Source organism: Aptenodytes patagonicus, chromosome 6 (genome assembly GCF_965638725.1).
Source record: "Aptenodytes patagonicus chromosome 6, bAptPat1.pri.cur, whole genome shotgun sequence".
Lineage (NCBI taxonomy): Eukaryota > Metazoa > Chordata > Aves > Sphenisciformes > Spheniscidae > Aptenodytes > Aptenodytes patagonicus.
Window position 1 is genome coordinate 65353132 of NC_134954.1, and position 18150 is coordinate 65371281.

The window sequence follows — 18150 nt, forward strand, 5'->3', positions numbered from 1 at the left end:
AGTATTCTTTCTGGTTATGGACTGAGGCAGACTTCATTAATGTAATCTAGGCCAAAAATATTTGAAACTTGCTTCAGATGGTGGTTTATGGGCTTGTGCCTTGAAGTTACCATGGTCGTATTTTGAAAGGCAGTTTTAGAAAGGCATAGATCAAGTTTCTTATGCAAGACAGTTAGAAGTTTATTGTACAGAAACAAGTACACCAAGCTTCCAAAAATATTTTGGTATATTTTGCTCCGATATTAATAAAGCTTAGTTTACAAAACTCTGCTGTTCCTCAGACAGAATGCTTGACTATCAAGGTTTACAAGATTTTGAAATGTACTGTAACAAAGAACAAAACATGTTAAGGCGTCACAAACTAAAACCTTAATGACATCTTGGTAAACTGACCTCCCTGCTTTTGGAAGCTCATTATATACACACCTGCAGCCACAATCTAAGATACTTTTGAACAGCAGAATATCAACTCAGAAAACAGCTGCTATTAGTCCTAAACAGTTTCTTTCAACAGGTTCTGTAGCCCTACAGCTGGAGAATGCTGTTTAAAAATTTATTCTTTTAAAACGACACTGCTTTCGTGTTAAAACATGAATAGGATCCTGGGGAAATGAGACTGCCAAGCAAAGTAATGACGCTTAGCTGACAGTCTAAAATATCTCCAGGTACGACACTTCCTTAAGAGAGTATTCAGAAACAGCAAAAATAAAGGACTGACTGACTATCTAGGGACAAACTATTCCCAATGTGGTTTTTTTGTTTGTTTGTTTTCCTTCAGTGAGAACTAGTCTAAGTAGGATCATTACATTTACATGTCCTGAGCTGGAGACTGCTTCAAGTTTGCAGTGGCTGTTCAAAACACATTAATTACAGGAGATATGTACATTCATATAAAGTTGAAAAATTAGTAACTTCTGTACAGGAGAAGAAATCAATTTTTCTTGCGTCTGCTCCTTGTCAACTCATACCTGCAAGACAGACACAGTAAGTAATTATAGTAGTTTAAGACTTTCTTTCAAGTTTTAACTGGCACAACAGAGAGAACTTGGGCTGCTTTATCGCTTGTGCTTCACAGGCAGCATGGCAAAGGAGGCTTCAGAGATGGCCTCAAACTTCAGCTCTCTACCAGGAACTTATGGGATGCGTCATTTTTCTCCTACTCCCGTAATTGCCGTATCCTTACATGAGACACAGACGCAAGCTGGGCCAGGGGAACCCGGTTTTCCTATCCCACTGGCCAGCATTGGCTCACTGCCTGCGTGGATGGCAAGCTCCCAGACTACCCACGCTGCATTCCTTGGGCTCCATTGAAGGAGAAAGAAGGAAGAACTACTGTCGTCAACTACAGATGTAGAAGGGGAAGAAACCCCCCCCCGCCCTAGTTCTTAATCTTTGCCTCAGACCAATGCTTAAGGTTTAAGTCTGAACCACAATGAACATACAAGCAAAACTGCAAGTGGCTTATTATAATAGTTTCTATAAATGCTTTGTAATTAAAGTTTTTATATATATATATTGCTGATCAGAGTATTAGTTAAGATCTTTATCAGAGTTAAAATTTGTTGCAAGGTTACTTTAATAAACATAATTCTTTTACTTATGCATCCCAGTGGCTTTTATGGTAACTTAAAATATGCTGAAGACTATAATTGACATACAGGCCTCTTATTAAAACTGTTTCACAGGGCAGGTATTGCACTAGCAACTGGATTAACATACAACTTAGATAAAATGACCAGATTGGTTCGAGTTAGTCCTGCATTTGCAGGTCAAATATTCTTCTTGCTCACCAAAATACACAGCCCATTTACCAGCACTCCGACAGCAGCCATGCAAACTCCCAGCAAAGCAACGAGCGGGGTTTGGAAGTATGGGGAGGAAAACTTACCACTGTGCAAAACCTTTTATTAAGTCCTCCCGTGACAAGTCAATCCGCACCTTTAAAAAGCAAATTTTGTTTCTTTGTATGTTGTCCAGCGTACAAATCGATTAGCTAAGCTGGCACTCACTCCTCCCCAGTCAGACCCACTTTCAAGTTCTAGGGCTGCAGCTCAGGCTCAAGGGAAAACAAGCTTCCTGCGTTCCCCAGGACGCAGGCATTACCCAGCCCCAGCGCTGCCGCTCAGTTTCTTAGCAGCACTACTCAGAAATTTATCTATCACTGAAGAAGTGATTCCGGTTTACTTTTCACAGAACCAAAGCTGTTCACAGAAAGCTTAAAGCACCGTTGGCAAATTCTGGGTTTTAATCACACGTCTTTCTCAGCTTCGTGTTTGCACCGTTGGAGCCATTCCCCAAACGGGCAGCAGCGGATCCCAGGAAACATTTTTATTTCAGGAGCGCCCTTCTGAAATGAAGCAGCACGGCACAGGAATCATATGAGACCACGCAAGCTTCCACATGGATACAGCCTGATTTCAGATGAAAATCTGGCAGAAAAAGTTGTTTCCAGATTGCTAGTCCTATTACTGACACTTACTAAGTAGAACCGCACCTGGGGATTACAGGAATCGCTCGCTGCTCAGCTCTATTAAACCAGTAGTGTAACTTCTTTAAACTTACTTTCCCCAGCTCCTTCCTTTCCTGTGAAATGAATGGCCTGCTGTTTTTCACTGCAATGTCCAGTGTCCTTTTCTTGACGTCTTCCAAAGATTCAAAGAATTCAAACCTACAAAGTAAAGTTTTGAAAGGAGAAACTTAAGTCAAAAATTAAAATCCCATAAGCATCAGCGGCCAGAACGCAGTGGCGGAATACAGCATCAGTGGCCAGAACTTTAACAGAGAAGGAAGACACAGAAAAGGCAAGCCTGTAGGTAGCTTTTATTCACATTGTAAGAGATCTCTTCAGGGCTGCGTGAAAGACGACAACACTGTTCTTCAGACTGTTCACTGTGCCAGGGGGAAGGAGGAAAGCATGCATCCATGATGAATGCTATGTCCCATCATTTTCCCCCTTCATGGAAGAGCAGCATGTTTTCCATGCAACTTTTATTACTCAGAGGAAATAGCTGAGCCAACCCCCCAAGTTTACAAAGTAGGCTTATACCACATGAAGGGGAGACAAAGGTTGAAACCTGTGGCAATTAAATTCTTAATGGCTCTGACTCACGCCTCTGGCACACATCATCTAATGTCGAGTGAGTTTTGTCCACGCTAAATCACTTCAGTTCTGCCCACCTGAATAGCTCTTCCTCAAGTCAGAGTTGTAAAACAGGTAATGTGTTTTGGAGCTAAGCATTGCTCAGCCGATTATACTTAATTGAGGATGTACAGGACACGTCAATACTGAGGGCGAGGAAAAAGACATGCTGTTCCTAACAGCTGTGCTGGCACTAAAGCAGTGGCCTTACATGAGAACAGGCAGAAGCAAAATCCACAGCTCTGGTGTTCTGATGTTAAGATGAAATATTTTAAAATCTTTTCTCCATTTCTGACCTATACTGACATATACAGAAATGACCCAACATAGGAAAAAACTGAGTTACCCAAGATCACCTATAATTCACATATTTTCATATGCGTGTACCTTCCTCTAAATATGGGATTAAAACCACCTCACAAAAGAGCTCTATGTCTTTGATTTTGAAGCATTACTTTAAAAAAAAAAAAAAAAAGCATTACAACCTTTTGATTTTTTGAAGCATTACTGTGTTTGGTTTTATACAAAACACATTCCATTTCAGCGGCAAAGCTGCGGATGTGCCAACTGTCAGCAAAGAGGTGGGAGCATTTTACCCTGCTCCCACCAGGTCTCAATGGCAACATCCATCCGTCTGTCCAAAGAACAGTCCAGTCTCAAAAGGCTTTGTATTTCTGCCTTTGACTTTTGGAAAGATGTCGGAATAAGCATCGGGCAAAGAAGTATGAACAGAGAAGTAGGCTTTGTGAGGTACCCAAATGGAAAGATTGCCTCTGCAACGATGGGGAGTTAAACATGGGTAGGGGAATGTCTGTGCGCAAAGAAGCAAGTGCAGCCTGCCTCTGCCAGGATCAGGGAAGGGGGTGGGAAGAAGGTGTGCCCTCCTACAGCGTGACAGACAACACCATGGGCAGAGCAAGGCCAGCCCTAAGTACTTGCAAACCACAGTTCAAGTGCCAATTTTTCAGAAGACCTGCAAATGTTCACGAGACAATCCTTCAGCGCAACAGGAGCATACCTTATGTAAGCCCTTTCGTTATACAGAGATCGTAACTATTTCAGCAGCAATCATAATTAACATTTTCTTACTTCTCATCGTATTGGGGGTTCAGAGTCTTTTTCTTAACGGAAGTCTTCTTCCTGCTTGCCCATCTTCTATCTGGAAGCAGGTATATACGAACATACGGATCTACTCCACGATTGGAAGAGGGTACTAAGTTTCTGTTAAAAGAAATAGTGTTGACAAGCAAGGCAGGTTCTCCCACTGTGTGTGTCTCTTACAATCAGACCAACCCTTCATTGGTTCATGGGCCAAAAACATTCATCTTGGGCGTCGGAACATAAGCAAATCCAACTTTAAGGATGTGAAGTTAAACAAAATTTTCACTACTGAGTGTGTGGCCACTTATTGGGGTTCCTAAATTAACATTTACACATTCAGTCATAGCTGTCAATCCTTGTCATGATGCCTATCGTGACATGCCAAGACATGCACCTGTTGTCCACACTGTTCCAAGGAAGTTTTGGGTGGATGAAAGTTAAAGTCTCTCTACTGCAGCGAGCACTGCTCACTGGCCACTCTCACAGACCTGCTACTGGCATGGACCAGAGCTGACGGTTTCCACCTGCCTGGGCTTAGTGAGGCTGCATAGATCGAAGCCAGCCAAGGCTAAGGCATCTCAGCTGGGCAGTTTGCGCTGCACGTGGTTCTGCTCCAGCTTTGATGAACAACACAAGCTCAGAGAGCTCTTCCCCTTTCCTTTACAGAGAGATGCAAGCAAACCTAAGCATTACCTGCAGCCATTCACCAGCACGACGAGACTCTGCCTTACGGAGGCATACCGCACTGTGAGCTGAATCTCTCCCAGAGGCATTTCAGTCCCGCTGTAAGACAGTTGCACAGTCAAAGCTTTTAAACACAGCTATTTAACAGACCACACGCACAGACCTAGCAGCACGAAACAGGACACGAGCTTCAGAAGTTGGTGATGCATTTTCAACTAAAACCAGCGGTCAGGGCACTATTCTTCTTTCTGGCATCCTAAGGTTTGCTATCTAGAAAGCAGTTGGACCACAGAGGCTCCACAGAAACAACACTCCTGTTAGTGCCAGCGCTGCCTAGCCGGCCTTCTGTACAGGTACCTGATTTCAGTCCCACAGCATAAGTGGCCAAAAAAGCACCTAACTGGCCTGCTGTAGATGGAGCAGCTAAGTACAGGTTGGCATGTTACACAGCCCCTTCAAGGATATCTGTATATGCAAAATGGGACCTTTTTTTATATCTTATTCTGCATGTTATTAAAGTGGTTTCAAATCCAAAACGTTGCTTTAAAATGGCTTTAAAATGGTTCTAAGTGAGGCCCTGTTCAGAGCTAGAGAATTTGCCAGTCCGGAAGTACTAGATTGAACAGCTGGAGCTGGGTTTGATGTTCAGATTGATAACTGCTCTCTTAATTGAGATGGACCTTCTTTGCTACTTCAGTTCATTAAGGATTCTACTAGCTCCATTCTGCGCCCCAGGAGAGACAGATCCGGCTCTTCGTCCTCCTCGACGGAGCAGACTACCTGCAGCCTCACACTTAGCACTTGTGGGAAGCACAAGCACACTTATCCACACAAACTTTGTTCACAGCATTATGAGAGTCTTACAATTTGTTGGATAAAACACAGCGTCCAAAATTTTAAGCAGCCAGATATGCTTATCAAGAGTTTATGTTTTTACAGAAGTGGGATATTCAGATTTCCAATATCCTGTTGCTAAAATCATGAGTGTTATGGGAGCCAGGATATTCTGTGAGAGGCTCTTAAACAACATAAAGCCAACACATGCAGCACCTCTTAGGAGAGCCAGAGAAGGAAATGCTTTCACTTTACACCTGATGTGATAGTGACCCTGTAATTTACTTTGCTGTTGACTGGAATACTTAGGTCAATTCTTCGTAAGGTGATTTGAGACCCAAGACTCCAAATGACTTAGCAGTCTTGAATTCAACTGTAGGCAACAGCGATCTGTAAAACCTAAACCTTCCCAAAAGAAGAACAATTCAGCTGGAAGAACACCTACTTATGAAGGTCCAGATTGCTGCTACTTAATTCAAAGCAAGAAGAAGGCAGAGAACCCAGCGAAGCAACACTGGGTGCAAGCCTCAGTTCCTGTACGACTGGCAACGTGGGCACTACCGCTGCTCTGGTATGCAACGCTGATGATGGGTGATGCTCTGGATTTTGCTCACGCTCTGCCTCATTAAGGCCAGCAACAGTTTCACTTGGTACAGGTGCTGCTGAATTGTCATTTGTGTCCAGGTCTTCTCTGCTGTCCTTTTTCAGCAGGGATTCAAGTGCTGCAGAGTCTTTGCTCACAGGAGGTACCTTTGAGACTTCTGGTTTTGGTGGGGAGACAAACTTTTGCTGGTTTCCACCCTTCTCCACGACACGCACAGGACCTTGCTTTGAGGCATTGACACCAGCCTTGACCCTTTGTGGATCGGGTTCTTCAACATTCAAGGCCTAAAAATCACCAGGGAGAGAAATGAGTGCTGCTCCCAAAGCACGGGGGTTAATGCCAGCATTATCACCTAGGATGAAATTTTGCCACAAAACTCTAACAGCAGGAATCTGCCATTAGAGATGAGAGAGGCCTATGGCATTAGCTGTGATGTTCTCCTCCCTTGTCCTACTCTGTATGTATTTAACAATGTCTAAACACTGATCCAGAGCACGATGAGAAAACAATTCCTAAGCATCGGTCTCTTACTGTTTAGCAGCTTTGATTTCCCCAGCTTAGATTTTCCCAGTCCAACTCTATTGTCACAAGAGGGTTTCCAGCAATGGCACTGCACTAAGTTTTAGGAAGCCTCAGGGATACCTCTCAGCTCCACCACTCACTTTTAAGTGCACTTAAAGACCTTGTTACACTTCTACTTTCTACTCATCTGTGAAGCGAAGCTGCATTTCTCCACACCCACCTTTCATCTCTTTTGCCTGGTTAGAATTGGATGCTTCTGCTGGGGAAGCCGAGTGAATATGGCAAAGAACAACTTACCCGCAACACAAGTTTCATCTTAATGAAGCTGTCTGAACTGGAATGATCCAGATGAAATCTCTGATCCAGGGTCATGCTTGGGTCCTTAAGTAAGTGGGAGAGACACACCACTGAAGTTCCCAGGGCACTATCCCGATCCTTGTCTTTTATCTGGGGGGGGGGGGCAAAGTTTTTATTAGATGGCAAACTGGAAAGCATACCACTGGGAACAGCAAAGTAAGAAGGTATTTCAGACAGAGACCAAAATCAGCTTATTTACTTCAGGACATACTATCAACTATGGTTACTTCCAAATGGGTGATGCCAATATTTCAGGAGTGTAACAAATTAGTATGTTTGGAGTAAAAATCCCATCTCTAACTATGCAAAGAAGGAACTGCCTTAGCAGAAAAACTAGGCCCTGGGATTTACTTGACCTTCCTTACTTGCTCTGGGGAAAATGTCCCAGGCAGCTGGGATGACAACTGGTCTAAACCTTTACAAGCTTTTTAGGTAAGTTTGTTTAGCCTATTTAACCTCAATACACCTTCTAAGTTCAAATCCACTTCTCTAGCCAAGTGAACAGCCATAGAACTGGCTGTGACTGCAATGTATGCTACTGAGATACAGGATTTCTTAACGAGCCAAAATACCAAGGTGAAGAGATAGGACTCTGGTTGAGAATTATGAAGGCTGCGATTTCTGACAGCAAAATATTCATGGCTTTACTACACACAGACCTGTATAAAACCTCCTTTCCGCTTTGCAGCCAGAAATGTCCCATGTTTTGAACTAAGATATTATGCGTTACATGATCCTAGAGAAAAGGTAGATACCAGCATCATCTACCAGAGAATTGCCTGTGCAACAACAGGTGCTTCTTCCACCTTTTAAGTAGGAGGACCTCAGTACAAGCACACAGAAACAACGAGCACTGAGATCACATCCACCATAAAAGAGGTGTCTTCCTACGGATATGCACTTGGTCTTCAAAGGAAAGGCTTTTCTCTCACCTCAACATGGAGTGACTGGGAATGAGCACTGTGGACAAAGAAGGTGAAAGCCTGGCCCCACGTGGGATCTTTGCTGAAATTGCAGGTCTGCAAGAAGAAGATTGTGGCATATATGTTAGCTCATTCTGTAAGCAGCAAAGAATACCATGACACCAATCACCAGAGAGGGTCACGGTGACCCTCTTGTTTTATTCGGTGATGCTACACCCCAGCTGTATGGAGAGAGTGAAATTTCCAGGTCAGAAGCATGCAGAAGCAACGTCTCTGGCAAAACCAGAACAAGTTCTGTGGGGCGTGGAAATGCCGAAGAACAAGTCTGGTGAGCTGCAGTTGGCCCCAACCAGTGCTGCCTGGACCAGCAGCCTGCCTCACCTGCAGCGAGGCACCTCTCCCTCCCTCCCACCTCTCCACCCAGGGAGCCAGAGCACTGCTTCCAGCCTGCAGGCACCCAGAGCCAGCTCCCAAAGCTGCAGCAAGCTGGTGGGGAACGGTAGGAAAGCTAGAGGGGCAGTCTGAGGGGGCATAGAGCTCGTGGGAAGAGTAGGAGGGCACAGCTTCAGTGCCACCCACTTCAAGGATGAAAGAGCATGGAAAGCACCTGCGGGGGCTGTGGTTGAGGCTGCTCTGTAAACCAGTTGCTTCTGCCAGGCCACAAGTGCTGGCAGCAAGGGGAAAGGAGCAGGGGAAAGCTGGAAGTCTGTCCTAGCTTGGGAGAGGCAGGTGATGTGGTGAGGAAAAGGGAAAGCCAAAAAAGGTAAAAATGCAAGCAGAACCCAATTTCTGGATGGAGCAGGTGGAAGAAACAAAGGAAAATAGGTGCCAGTCCCGTATGCTCCTGTGTAGCAAACAGGGTTCATTCCTATTTGTTGGGTGTCCAAAAGAACATAGGGCTGCCCTCATCCGCATCCAGCTACGGGGCAATAACACGGCAGCTACTGGGAGGGCAGAACTCTGCTGTTGCTCATACTCATCAGGCAAAAGTAAGTATTAAATAATGAAAAAGGAACCAAAAGCGAAGTGGAGGAGATCTGGATACATCTTGTCCAGGTAAAAAAAAAAAATCAGTAAAACTGTGAAACACAGGAGCCAGGAGGCTCTGATGAGGGAACAAATGCCAGTTTGATGCAAATGACACTCTGCCCTGAAAAAGCATGAGCCAGATTGGAGACCTATCATTTTTTCCTCTTCAACCCTCGTAGAACTAGAGTGTCTTGACCAATATGACCTCGTGGCCATGAGCACAAAAACATACATCTGTACAGCAGCTGATCAGACACCCACTAATCAAGCAAAACTCAGTGACAGTGCTTCCACACGCTGGTTGACTCCCACCTCCCAGCCTCCGCAGCTATCACCATAACTACAGCTCTTCACATCAGCTTCACTAGTCCTACCCTTCCTAGGGGTACCCCCAAGGGGCTACTTGGAGATAGTCACCCATAAAACAGAAAGGATTCAAGAAAAGCAGAAGAGTCAAACAGCCTCACCTTGCTTTTCTGAGTCTTGTTTCCTACTGTGAGCAGGACAAAGGAGGAAGGTTCTCGTTCCATCTTCTGTTAATTAATACAAGGAAAAAAAAAGAAAGCAGAAAAAAAAAGAGACGAGACATTTATAGTTTACAGGAAGCAATATCAAGTCACTACTCTTACTTGAAATAAGTTGCTGGAAACCTGACAATAGTTTTCAGACACAAGATGTCTGAAGAGTGCAGTACACAGGAAAGATTCCAGCCATAACACAGCAGTCTTACCCTCTACAATCAAGAGTACACATTTAAGCCAAAGTTTTATATATTTAGGTTTCAATAGGTGAGCAGTTAAAAATTTGTCAGAAGCTGGGAGGAAACAGAGAAAAGAGTTGAAGGCTCAGTGGGAAGTCTTCATCATTCCTGAATGAAACAGGACTCTCAGAACTGGTTTCCAAGGCTCAGGACTTGCTGTAAAGCAGCTAGAAGCGAGTCTTCGGCATCAAGTAACAATTCCTTTCCAGAAGCAGTAATACTGAACCTCTCGTACTGTGCTTCTCTGCACTAATGCTATAGAAATAAAGGCTGAGGATCTGGTCTTGGCACAACATTGTATACAAAGTGGATACAACGAAGTCCAGAATTAAGGATTATCTAATGTGATGTGTATTACAGTGCTGGTAACTCGTCTAAATTGTAAAGACTGCATTTAAGAGGGGAGCTACTCTGAGAGAATGGGAAGCTCTATCCATTGCTCAAAGCTGTGGTTGTGTGTAGCTTGTTCAAGAAAAAAGGGAGAAAGACATTCTTCCCTATACCCACCATTTACATCGCAGTAGCAAAATGCAGTATTTGGGGGAGGAAAAGTAAACAGAAGCAAAGAGAGAGGAGGCATGAATGCCAGAGTGGCTTCTGAATCCCTCTAAAACTGAGGGGGAAGGAATCTGGTGGTCAGGTCTCCAATGGACAGGAAGGTTACCACAAACAAGCATATTCCTCCCATCCCAATGTGGGAGGTCAAGCTGGAGCAGCTCAGCATGGAAAGAACGCCTGCAGCAGCAGAAAGGATAACATGACTTGGTCTGATGTCTGGAGGCTCTCTGTCCAAAGTACAAAATAAAAATAAAGACAACCCCACGCATGATCAAATATTTCTGTGCTGCATTCCCCCTTGGACCTCTTAGACTTTCACTGGGGTGGGGGTGGGCTTTCAATCACTATTTTGAACCCCTGGTCACTTAGATTCTGATGGTGGAGAGATTATTTCTTTTTAAGCGCAGCTAGTTTCAGTTGCTACGATACCGCATAATCCAGAATGTTGTTTTGCAAGCATGGGAGAAGAATATAAATCTTACCTTGAGGTACTTGTTATTTTTGATCTTCTTTGCTCCACATTCACCATTCGAATACTCAAAGTGGTTTTTCTGAATTAGTAAGAAAGTATTTAAAAACAATTAATTTGTGGGCTTTAAAAAAAAAAAGTTAGGAGTGAAGGCTGCCTGCATGTGGTTTGTACTTACTGGAAGGTTGAAGGCGCTGTCCAAGTAGACTATCAGAATAGCTGTATACAGACCCTTCTTATCCTGTGAAGGCCAGGAAAGATAAAACAAAACAAAACACAAGGTAGGCATGATGACCCATCAAGGACAACGCAAAGCACAACACAAATTCAAAGGACAGTTTCTGAAAGCTAAGCAGCTCTTCACTTTTCTCCTGAAACTTGCAATTTAGAGGAGCACAAGCCAATACAGCACGACAGTTTTAAGCAGACCAGTAAGAAGAGGTGTAAGTCTTTTCAATTCACTGGCCTTAATGCTCTTCAATCTCTCTAGTGCAGAACTGGTTGGATTCCCCAGTGCAGCAAGACACCTAAAAACACGCTCAACCACATACATCAAGATCAGTAATCCAGTGTCAGGATTTGTTTCCAAGCCTGGAAACAAATTTTATTCACTTCAGGGGAACTCAAATGCTTTTGCTTGACTATGAAGCAACAGCATCCTTGGGAGATGGGCTTTATCCAAGTAATTCTGTTGGACAAGTAAGACACCATTTGGAACCATGGCTCTACCACACACCAGTGCTGGGTATTTGTCTATGACTAGTACAGGTTATAGACAGGGGTCCTACACAGACCCTAGATGAAGAGAGAAGGGAAAAATTATCAAAGGAGGGAACTGTGAGAAGCCACTTTGCAGTGAGTCACACAGAGCTTTGCTAATTCAAGCAAAAAGAGCTGCCAGATTTGAGTTACTCCTGAATTACCAAGGGACCTGGGGCAAGCAAACGCTCTTCCTCTTCAGCAGGGGCAGGGGGGGAAAAATCACATCAAAACTTTGTCAGACAAAAATAAACTCCCATGAGTTTCCCTGGGGTTCCTAATTTTACACACTCCTTTGTTGATCACTGGACAGGGATCAGAGTATCTGAATCCTTTAAGCAAATATACTCACCTCATGTAGCTTTTCTTGGTCATTTACTAGTGAAAGCCACTCCAGTTTTAAATGCAAGTGTCCGCTTGTTGTCTTACTTAAGGGAAACCACTAAATGGAGACAACAAAGAGTAACTTGAGTACTATGAGGCAGAATAATTTTTATATGTTGCAGTCTGAGACTTATGTACAATAGACGATATGAATTGTGCTTTGAGCGCCTTAGCTTGCATTTTTGACACTTAAGATTGTAGCATGTCCATCTACTTAGAAACACGAGCCAGAAAAAATGAAAATAAGATACCCATATACATGCAAAGCACATGGATATTTCCAACCAGCAGCAGCACAAGACAGGCACCCTTGCATTGTTTGCAGAGTGCTGGGTTGCAGGATGAACCACAGTAAGATCGGATCATTTCTTCCCTCAGCAATCAGACTGCTTCACCAAATTTTATCTGTAGCCTTGTGCAAAACATTTTGTACATACAGGACACGAGATATCAACACAAGATACCCTACTGCTGGCTCAGTGCAACCTCAGGGCTGTTTGAGGTTGCCAGCTTGATTAAAAGATTATTGTAATGGCTACTTTAAGTTTTCTGAACGAAGGTATTTTCTTTTTGTGAAAATACCACAGTGCAAGTGTGCAAGGAAGCTTTAAGCACACAGAAACAATGTAGTAGCAGAGGGAGAGCACAAATGAGTACATGTAAGCATACACCACCAACCACATTTAGAAATAAGCTGTGGTCTTTACCTCATCAACAGTTCTGTCACTCATTACATCAACTAGGCTTATAAGCAAGCTGAAAGACAAAAAGCAAACATTTTAGTGTATATTTACGCATACAGCATACTGCTGTTAGGGGGAGAAGAAACCACCACCAAAAAAGCCCACACTCAAATCTGTTCCAAAGAACAAGAACTCCGCATTACCTGTGTGCGTGTGCGCTGGAACGCACTTACACTTCTGAAGTCTCCCCCTTGAAATACTTCCAAAACTAAAATAAATTTGAAGTAAGTCTCAAGTCGTGTAGTAACTATCACTTCTAATGGCTTCCTAGGATTCCCTGCAGGAGTCTAGGACCATTCTCTATCTTGTTCAAAGTTATTTGCACTAGGAACTAATAACTTGGTATCAATATCTCGACAAAGGGAATCACTTCCTTCAGTATTAAATTTCTGGTATGAATAACCTGGGTGTCCCGTTGCAGAGGTTACTGGACCCCGAGCAAGGGTCATGCTAATTTACCTGCCCATAAAGTCATCTTTATCTGGATCTTCATCGTACAAGTCCACTTCTAAGTCCTGACCAGGCACTTCATGAACAACAAACTGGAGGAGAAAGAGGTATTGATTAAAAATAAAAAGCATTCACATAGGTTCATATAGGCTCAGGCTGTGGACAAGAACATGACACTTCACAGCTGTATAACACATTAAGGACGTTCCCTGCTGTTTCGCAGCTAATTGCGTAACAAATACAAGTGATTATAGGTGAAAATATTTCAAAACCAGTTTGCTTGTTTTTGAACTAAAAGCTAAACCCCTCAAACTGGTATCCCTAATAAGCAGAGAATAATCAATGCTAGAGCAGACTACAGCTGCACAGACTGCAGCACTGATTGATATTTAAAGCAGTGCTTTGCACCTCCTCCAAAAACCCACATATGTAAATCAGATCAACCTGAATGACATTTCAAGTCTGCAATGTAAATTTTAACTTGTTTAAGGGACAGAAATGCCTCAACCAAGTAACACGGAAGTCCACCTGCTCCAGCGCAGTCAGCTAAGAGAAGGTCCTCCAAGCACAGGGATGTAAACGGCTGTGCATCCTACAGATGGAAAGATCAAAAGATTCAGTACCTCAAATGTCTCATTCCAAATGGGATTAAGATCTCGGGAAACTGTCTTGCTTCGATACTGCACCGTGCCAACACGAAGAAGAGCATACGGGTCAGACTTCCCCCTGATTGCACCGAGGAAACTGTCTTTCTGGACGAGGTTTTCAGCTTCTAGTAGATGAACCCTTATTACTCCCTGAATAAAATAAGATACAAAATTCGTCATGAAAATGTGATCTTTGGATAATTATAATATGCTACCTCCTAAAACTAGTTATTTCAGGCAGCAAGGGTAGTCACCATGACAGTTTTGCAAAGACATGTATTTCGATGCAGTATATTTCCAATGACAGCTGTATTAAAACACTTTTTCTACCAATTACCTAGAGGAAAAAAAAGCCTTAAAGAGATACACAGTCCAGTCTAGATCATTGGGTAGGAAATATTCTTCATTTTTAAATCAGAAACATATGTATGCACACAGGATTACAGCCACAGTCAAATCAAGGGTAGAGTAAAGATCAATTCCCACTGACTGAAGGAGGAACTAAGCACCTATTGGCAGGTTCTTATTTTATTGCAGAGTAGCCATTCAACTTCAATTTGGTGATGCAAGTTTGCAATACGGAGCATCCCTTTGTCATTAATTTATATTTACCCTCATTAATGAGCGTATTAGGTATTTGATGGATGACGGAGACTGAAGATCTGGATACGTCAAGCATTTAGGAGATTTGTTGTTGGGGTTTTTCTCCCTGTTTTTTTTTTGTAACAAACAGATGTCATGCTCTGAGCTCCCTATTTACACGCCTTCACAGCATCAGTAAAAAAAATTAAGTAGCCTGACACTCATTGCTCATGTATTTACTTTCTCTAACTGCAGATCTGTGGTATTCTCAAATGAGACTAAAAGTTTAAATTCGTAAATGAGCTCAGTGTCTAAGCAGACTTCTTATGCCATGTATAGAGGGTAGGACCCCCCAGCGCCCCCCCCAGTTATGAACTATCCAACATCTGCTTTTATATTTCTAAAATATTACCTACAGAAAGCCTACAATCCAGGTTGAAACAGCTGATGCAGGAACCTAAGGCACTAAGCTTGTATGCATCCACGTTGCGGCAAATGCACACTCATGTAGATTTACACCCTCACTGAAAAAAAACCAAAACCAAAACACTCACATGCGGGATAGGGAACCTCAAGTGGGCAATGTTCATGTTCTTTTTCAAAGGCACTGTGATCCTGTTCGGTAGAACCAGCCGTGCAGCAATGAAGTCTTGAATTAGCGAGTCTGACATTACACTACAGGTGGGGGTAAAAAAAGGCAACCTAAATTTCTACAGTCAATCACAATTTCAGTTAGAATGAAAGAATGAGGCACAGTGAAAGAAACGGCCACTGTGAAATGAGTGATACTGCCTACCTTCCCCCAGAGAGTTATCAAGCATTGGAACAGGCTGCCCAGGGAAGTGGTTGAGTCGCCATCCCTGGAGGTATTTAAAAGACATGTAGATGTGGCGCTTAGGGAAATGGTTTAGTTGTAGACTTGGCAGTGTTAGGTTTATGGTTGGACTCTATGATCTTAAGGGTCTTTTCCAACCTAAATGATTCTATTGTTCTATGAAAGAGCGCCTACGTACAACTGCACATGGACAGAAGAAACTCATGCTTGTGACATTTAGCTTGAATAAGAGGAAATGGAGAGGACAGTTCAACACCAGAACCAATCACCAAGGGTGGATGTGGATCACTGTGGAAGGTTAGGCTGTCTCCTATCAATAATTTGCAACCAGTTGAGCTGCTGCAGAGGAGAATATGAGCATGGGGCAGCCTCTCAAGATCCCTTTCAATCTTATTCCCTATCATTCTGCACATAATTGCCATTGCCTTGTGGCACACATGGTACAAGTGCCCACTTGCACGCAGGGATGTTCCAGTCTAGGGTTACTAGGGCTGGATGTGAATTTGGCTCTAGCAGGTTGTAAATGATGAATGGGAGCTTAGGCCACACGATGAGATCGTCATGCACCCAAACAAGACAAAAACTCATGTGCCTTTTGGGTTTCCTTGGAAATGCCAACACCAGAGATGGACAAGGTGAGGAGAGAATTAGGAATTTTCAGCATTCACAGGGGGCTCAAGACCTCGAGGTAGTTTGGCTTTTTTTTTTAATAGAAGACCAAGCAAAACATGAGATTCTGTATCTTGGTATATTTTGTACTAAGAAGGAAAATTTTGTTTGAAGTAACTGGACCTTTGGTGTACACAGGAGATCACACTGGCTGAATTGAGGGTACTGTCTGTCTTGGAGTTTAGGGAACTTTCCAGTCTAATTAAAACTTACACATTTTTAACTTAAATCTTTTCTTTAGAATTGCTCTATTTGTACGGCGGGGACAACTAATTTGACCTATTGCTCCTGAGCAAGAAGTATATGGCTATCACAGATGTCCGGTACTCTCCAGGTGATTAATGAGAGGATTTCAACATACTACTACAACTCGGCATGAGCAGAAGACAATATTAAGAGGAAAACCCAAGAGCACCGAACATCTGAAAGACTTTCATCCTCTTGATAAATCTAGTGCTTATAAGGCAGCTTCTCAGGGTAAGACTGTGCAACAAAATTGTCATAGTTCACAGATGAGGCTGGATTCACACAGAAGGAAAGTCCTCTCCTACTCCAAATGTGAAACCAGGAGCCTGAAAGCCCTTGGTCAGGCTGTTGGCTTTCCTGTCAAAAAAAAACCACAGGAAGGTCACAGAATTGTCCCTTCTCTCGAGTCTCAGGGTACACCCAACTAAACACAGCTTGTACATGAGGACAGACAACTGCATCCAGTTTCTTTACTCTCTTGTAAGCCCAATTCATTTGAAAGGGAGAGCTCTTGTTCAACCTGTACTTCAGCCTATTCACGGTCAGGCATGTTTTGCTCCCGGCTTTCATGTGCAGTGCTGATGAACAAGCAAGGGTTTCTGTGTTCAAATCCCTGTGAGAGAACCAGGGAGTGAAAATTTAGGACACCAAATTTGCACTTAATTATATGAGAGGCTGTAGGTTGGAACACCTACATACCTTCTCCCTGCAAGGATTAAGGAAGCCACATTAGAAAAGAACAGATTAATTCCTCTGATAAAAACTGGAGCTCTCAGGGCAAGCTTCAGGGCAAAAGGCCACTCTGGCCTTAAATTAAGAGAAAAAGAAAGCTTCCTCTCACTCAACATCAAAGGTCTTCAGAGGCCCTTTAATGCATAAACTAGCACCTAAAGTAGCCAGCCACCTCCTGTGTCTCTGCAAACCATGAGCTGCAGGGGAAGAGGGGAACAGAAGTGTCTGCATTTGCATTTAAAGGGAGAAAGGCAATGGCTGAATAACCAAATATATTTTGTTCTTGTGTAACAGAATTTTCTCCTTACACTAAGGAACAAGGACAAAGTGAATTTCCAATCTGGAGAAACAGTTTGAAACTTACAGTACTGAAAACTGCTAAGATTTTCTTCCTTGCTGTGCAAGTTTTACGTACAAGATCAACCCAAGAGGCATTGGGGAAGAGCTACATTTTCTGAAGAACCTAAAGGGTGAGCAGATGACACAGAAAGAGAACAACATTTCTCCTTATAAATCTGGTGCAGTTTTCTTTATCATGGATTGTATTTCAGTTCATCAGAGGGACTGCAACTCTGTGATACCTAGTCTTTTTTCACTTTAAGGTAAATAAACATAAGCACAGACTGCCTGTCACCTAGGTCTGCTCATCCACCTTTATAAGTAACTGGCACACGGGAAACAGAAGGGCTCATTTTTTACTTTATAGATGATTGTAGTTTTGGGGATTTACTATTTCCATCCTAAGTCCCAAACGCAATGAAGTGATTGAAGCAATTTTGGCAGAATGTAAAAAGCACCCTCCTCGGGTTTTGCAAACTCCACAGCCAGATATGGTGGCATATAAACTGTAACACCTTTTACACACCACTCTTGAGAATAACTTCGATGATTACTGGAGAAAGCCATCCCAAATTCCAAAGGCTTTTTAAAGAAGAATGAAGTGAAACAAAACAGACACTCACTTAATCCCTGGGACATCCAGGAGGTTGCTCATGCCTGCCCAGTTGATTTCCAAGTGCTACAACAAGATCAGGGAGAAAAATGATACAGGACCATTAAAATTTATTTCAGAACAAAGGTAGAATTTAAAGGGGAAGCAAATGCTTCTAAAACAAAGCCAGAT

At 43.0% G+C, this 18150-nt stretch overlaps 1 protein-coding gene across 1 annotated transcript in view; it reads right to left on the reverse strand.

Moving 5' to 3' along the window:
- Positions 1-128: 128 nt before the first annotated feature.
- The window catches only part of ESYT3 (extended synaptotagmin 3), a 34231-nt gene continuing 16209 nt past the window's right edge, over positions 129-18150 (reverse strand). The window contains exons 7-23 of the mRNA XM_076343030.1: positions 17990-18045; positions 15100-15220; positions 13940-14113; positions 13326-13408; positions 12831-12879; positions 12092-12181; positions 11159-11221; positions 10994-11062; positions 9661-9726; positions 8174-8260; positions 7182-7331; positions 6204-6646; positions 4934-5023; positions 4229-4360; positions 2563-2668; positions 1889-1938; positions 129-968 (exon numbers count right to left, since the gene is read on the reverse strand). Of these exons, the coding sequence (XP_076199145.1) occupies positions 932-968; positions 1889-1938; positions 2563-2668; positions 4229-4360; positions 4934-5023; positions 6204-6646; positions 7182-7331; positions 8174-8260; positions 9661-9726; positions 10994-11062; positions 11159-11221; positions 12092-12181; positions 12831-12879; positions 13326-13408; positions 13940-14113; positions 15100-15220; positions 17990-18045 (1866 nt within the window). The 3' untranslated portion in view covers positions 129-931. The remainder of the gene's footprint in view (positions 969-1888; positions 1939-2562; positions 2669-4228; positions 4361-4933; positions 5024-6203; positions 6647-7181; positions 7332-8173; positions 8261-9660; positions 9727-10993; positions 11063-11158; positions 11222-12091; positions 12182-12830; positions 12880-13325; positions 13409-13939; positions 14114-15099; positions 15221-17989; positions 18046-18150) is intronic.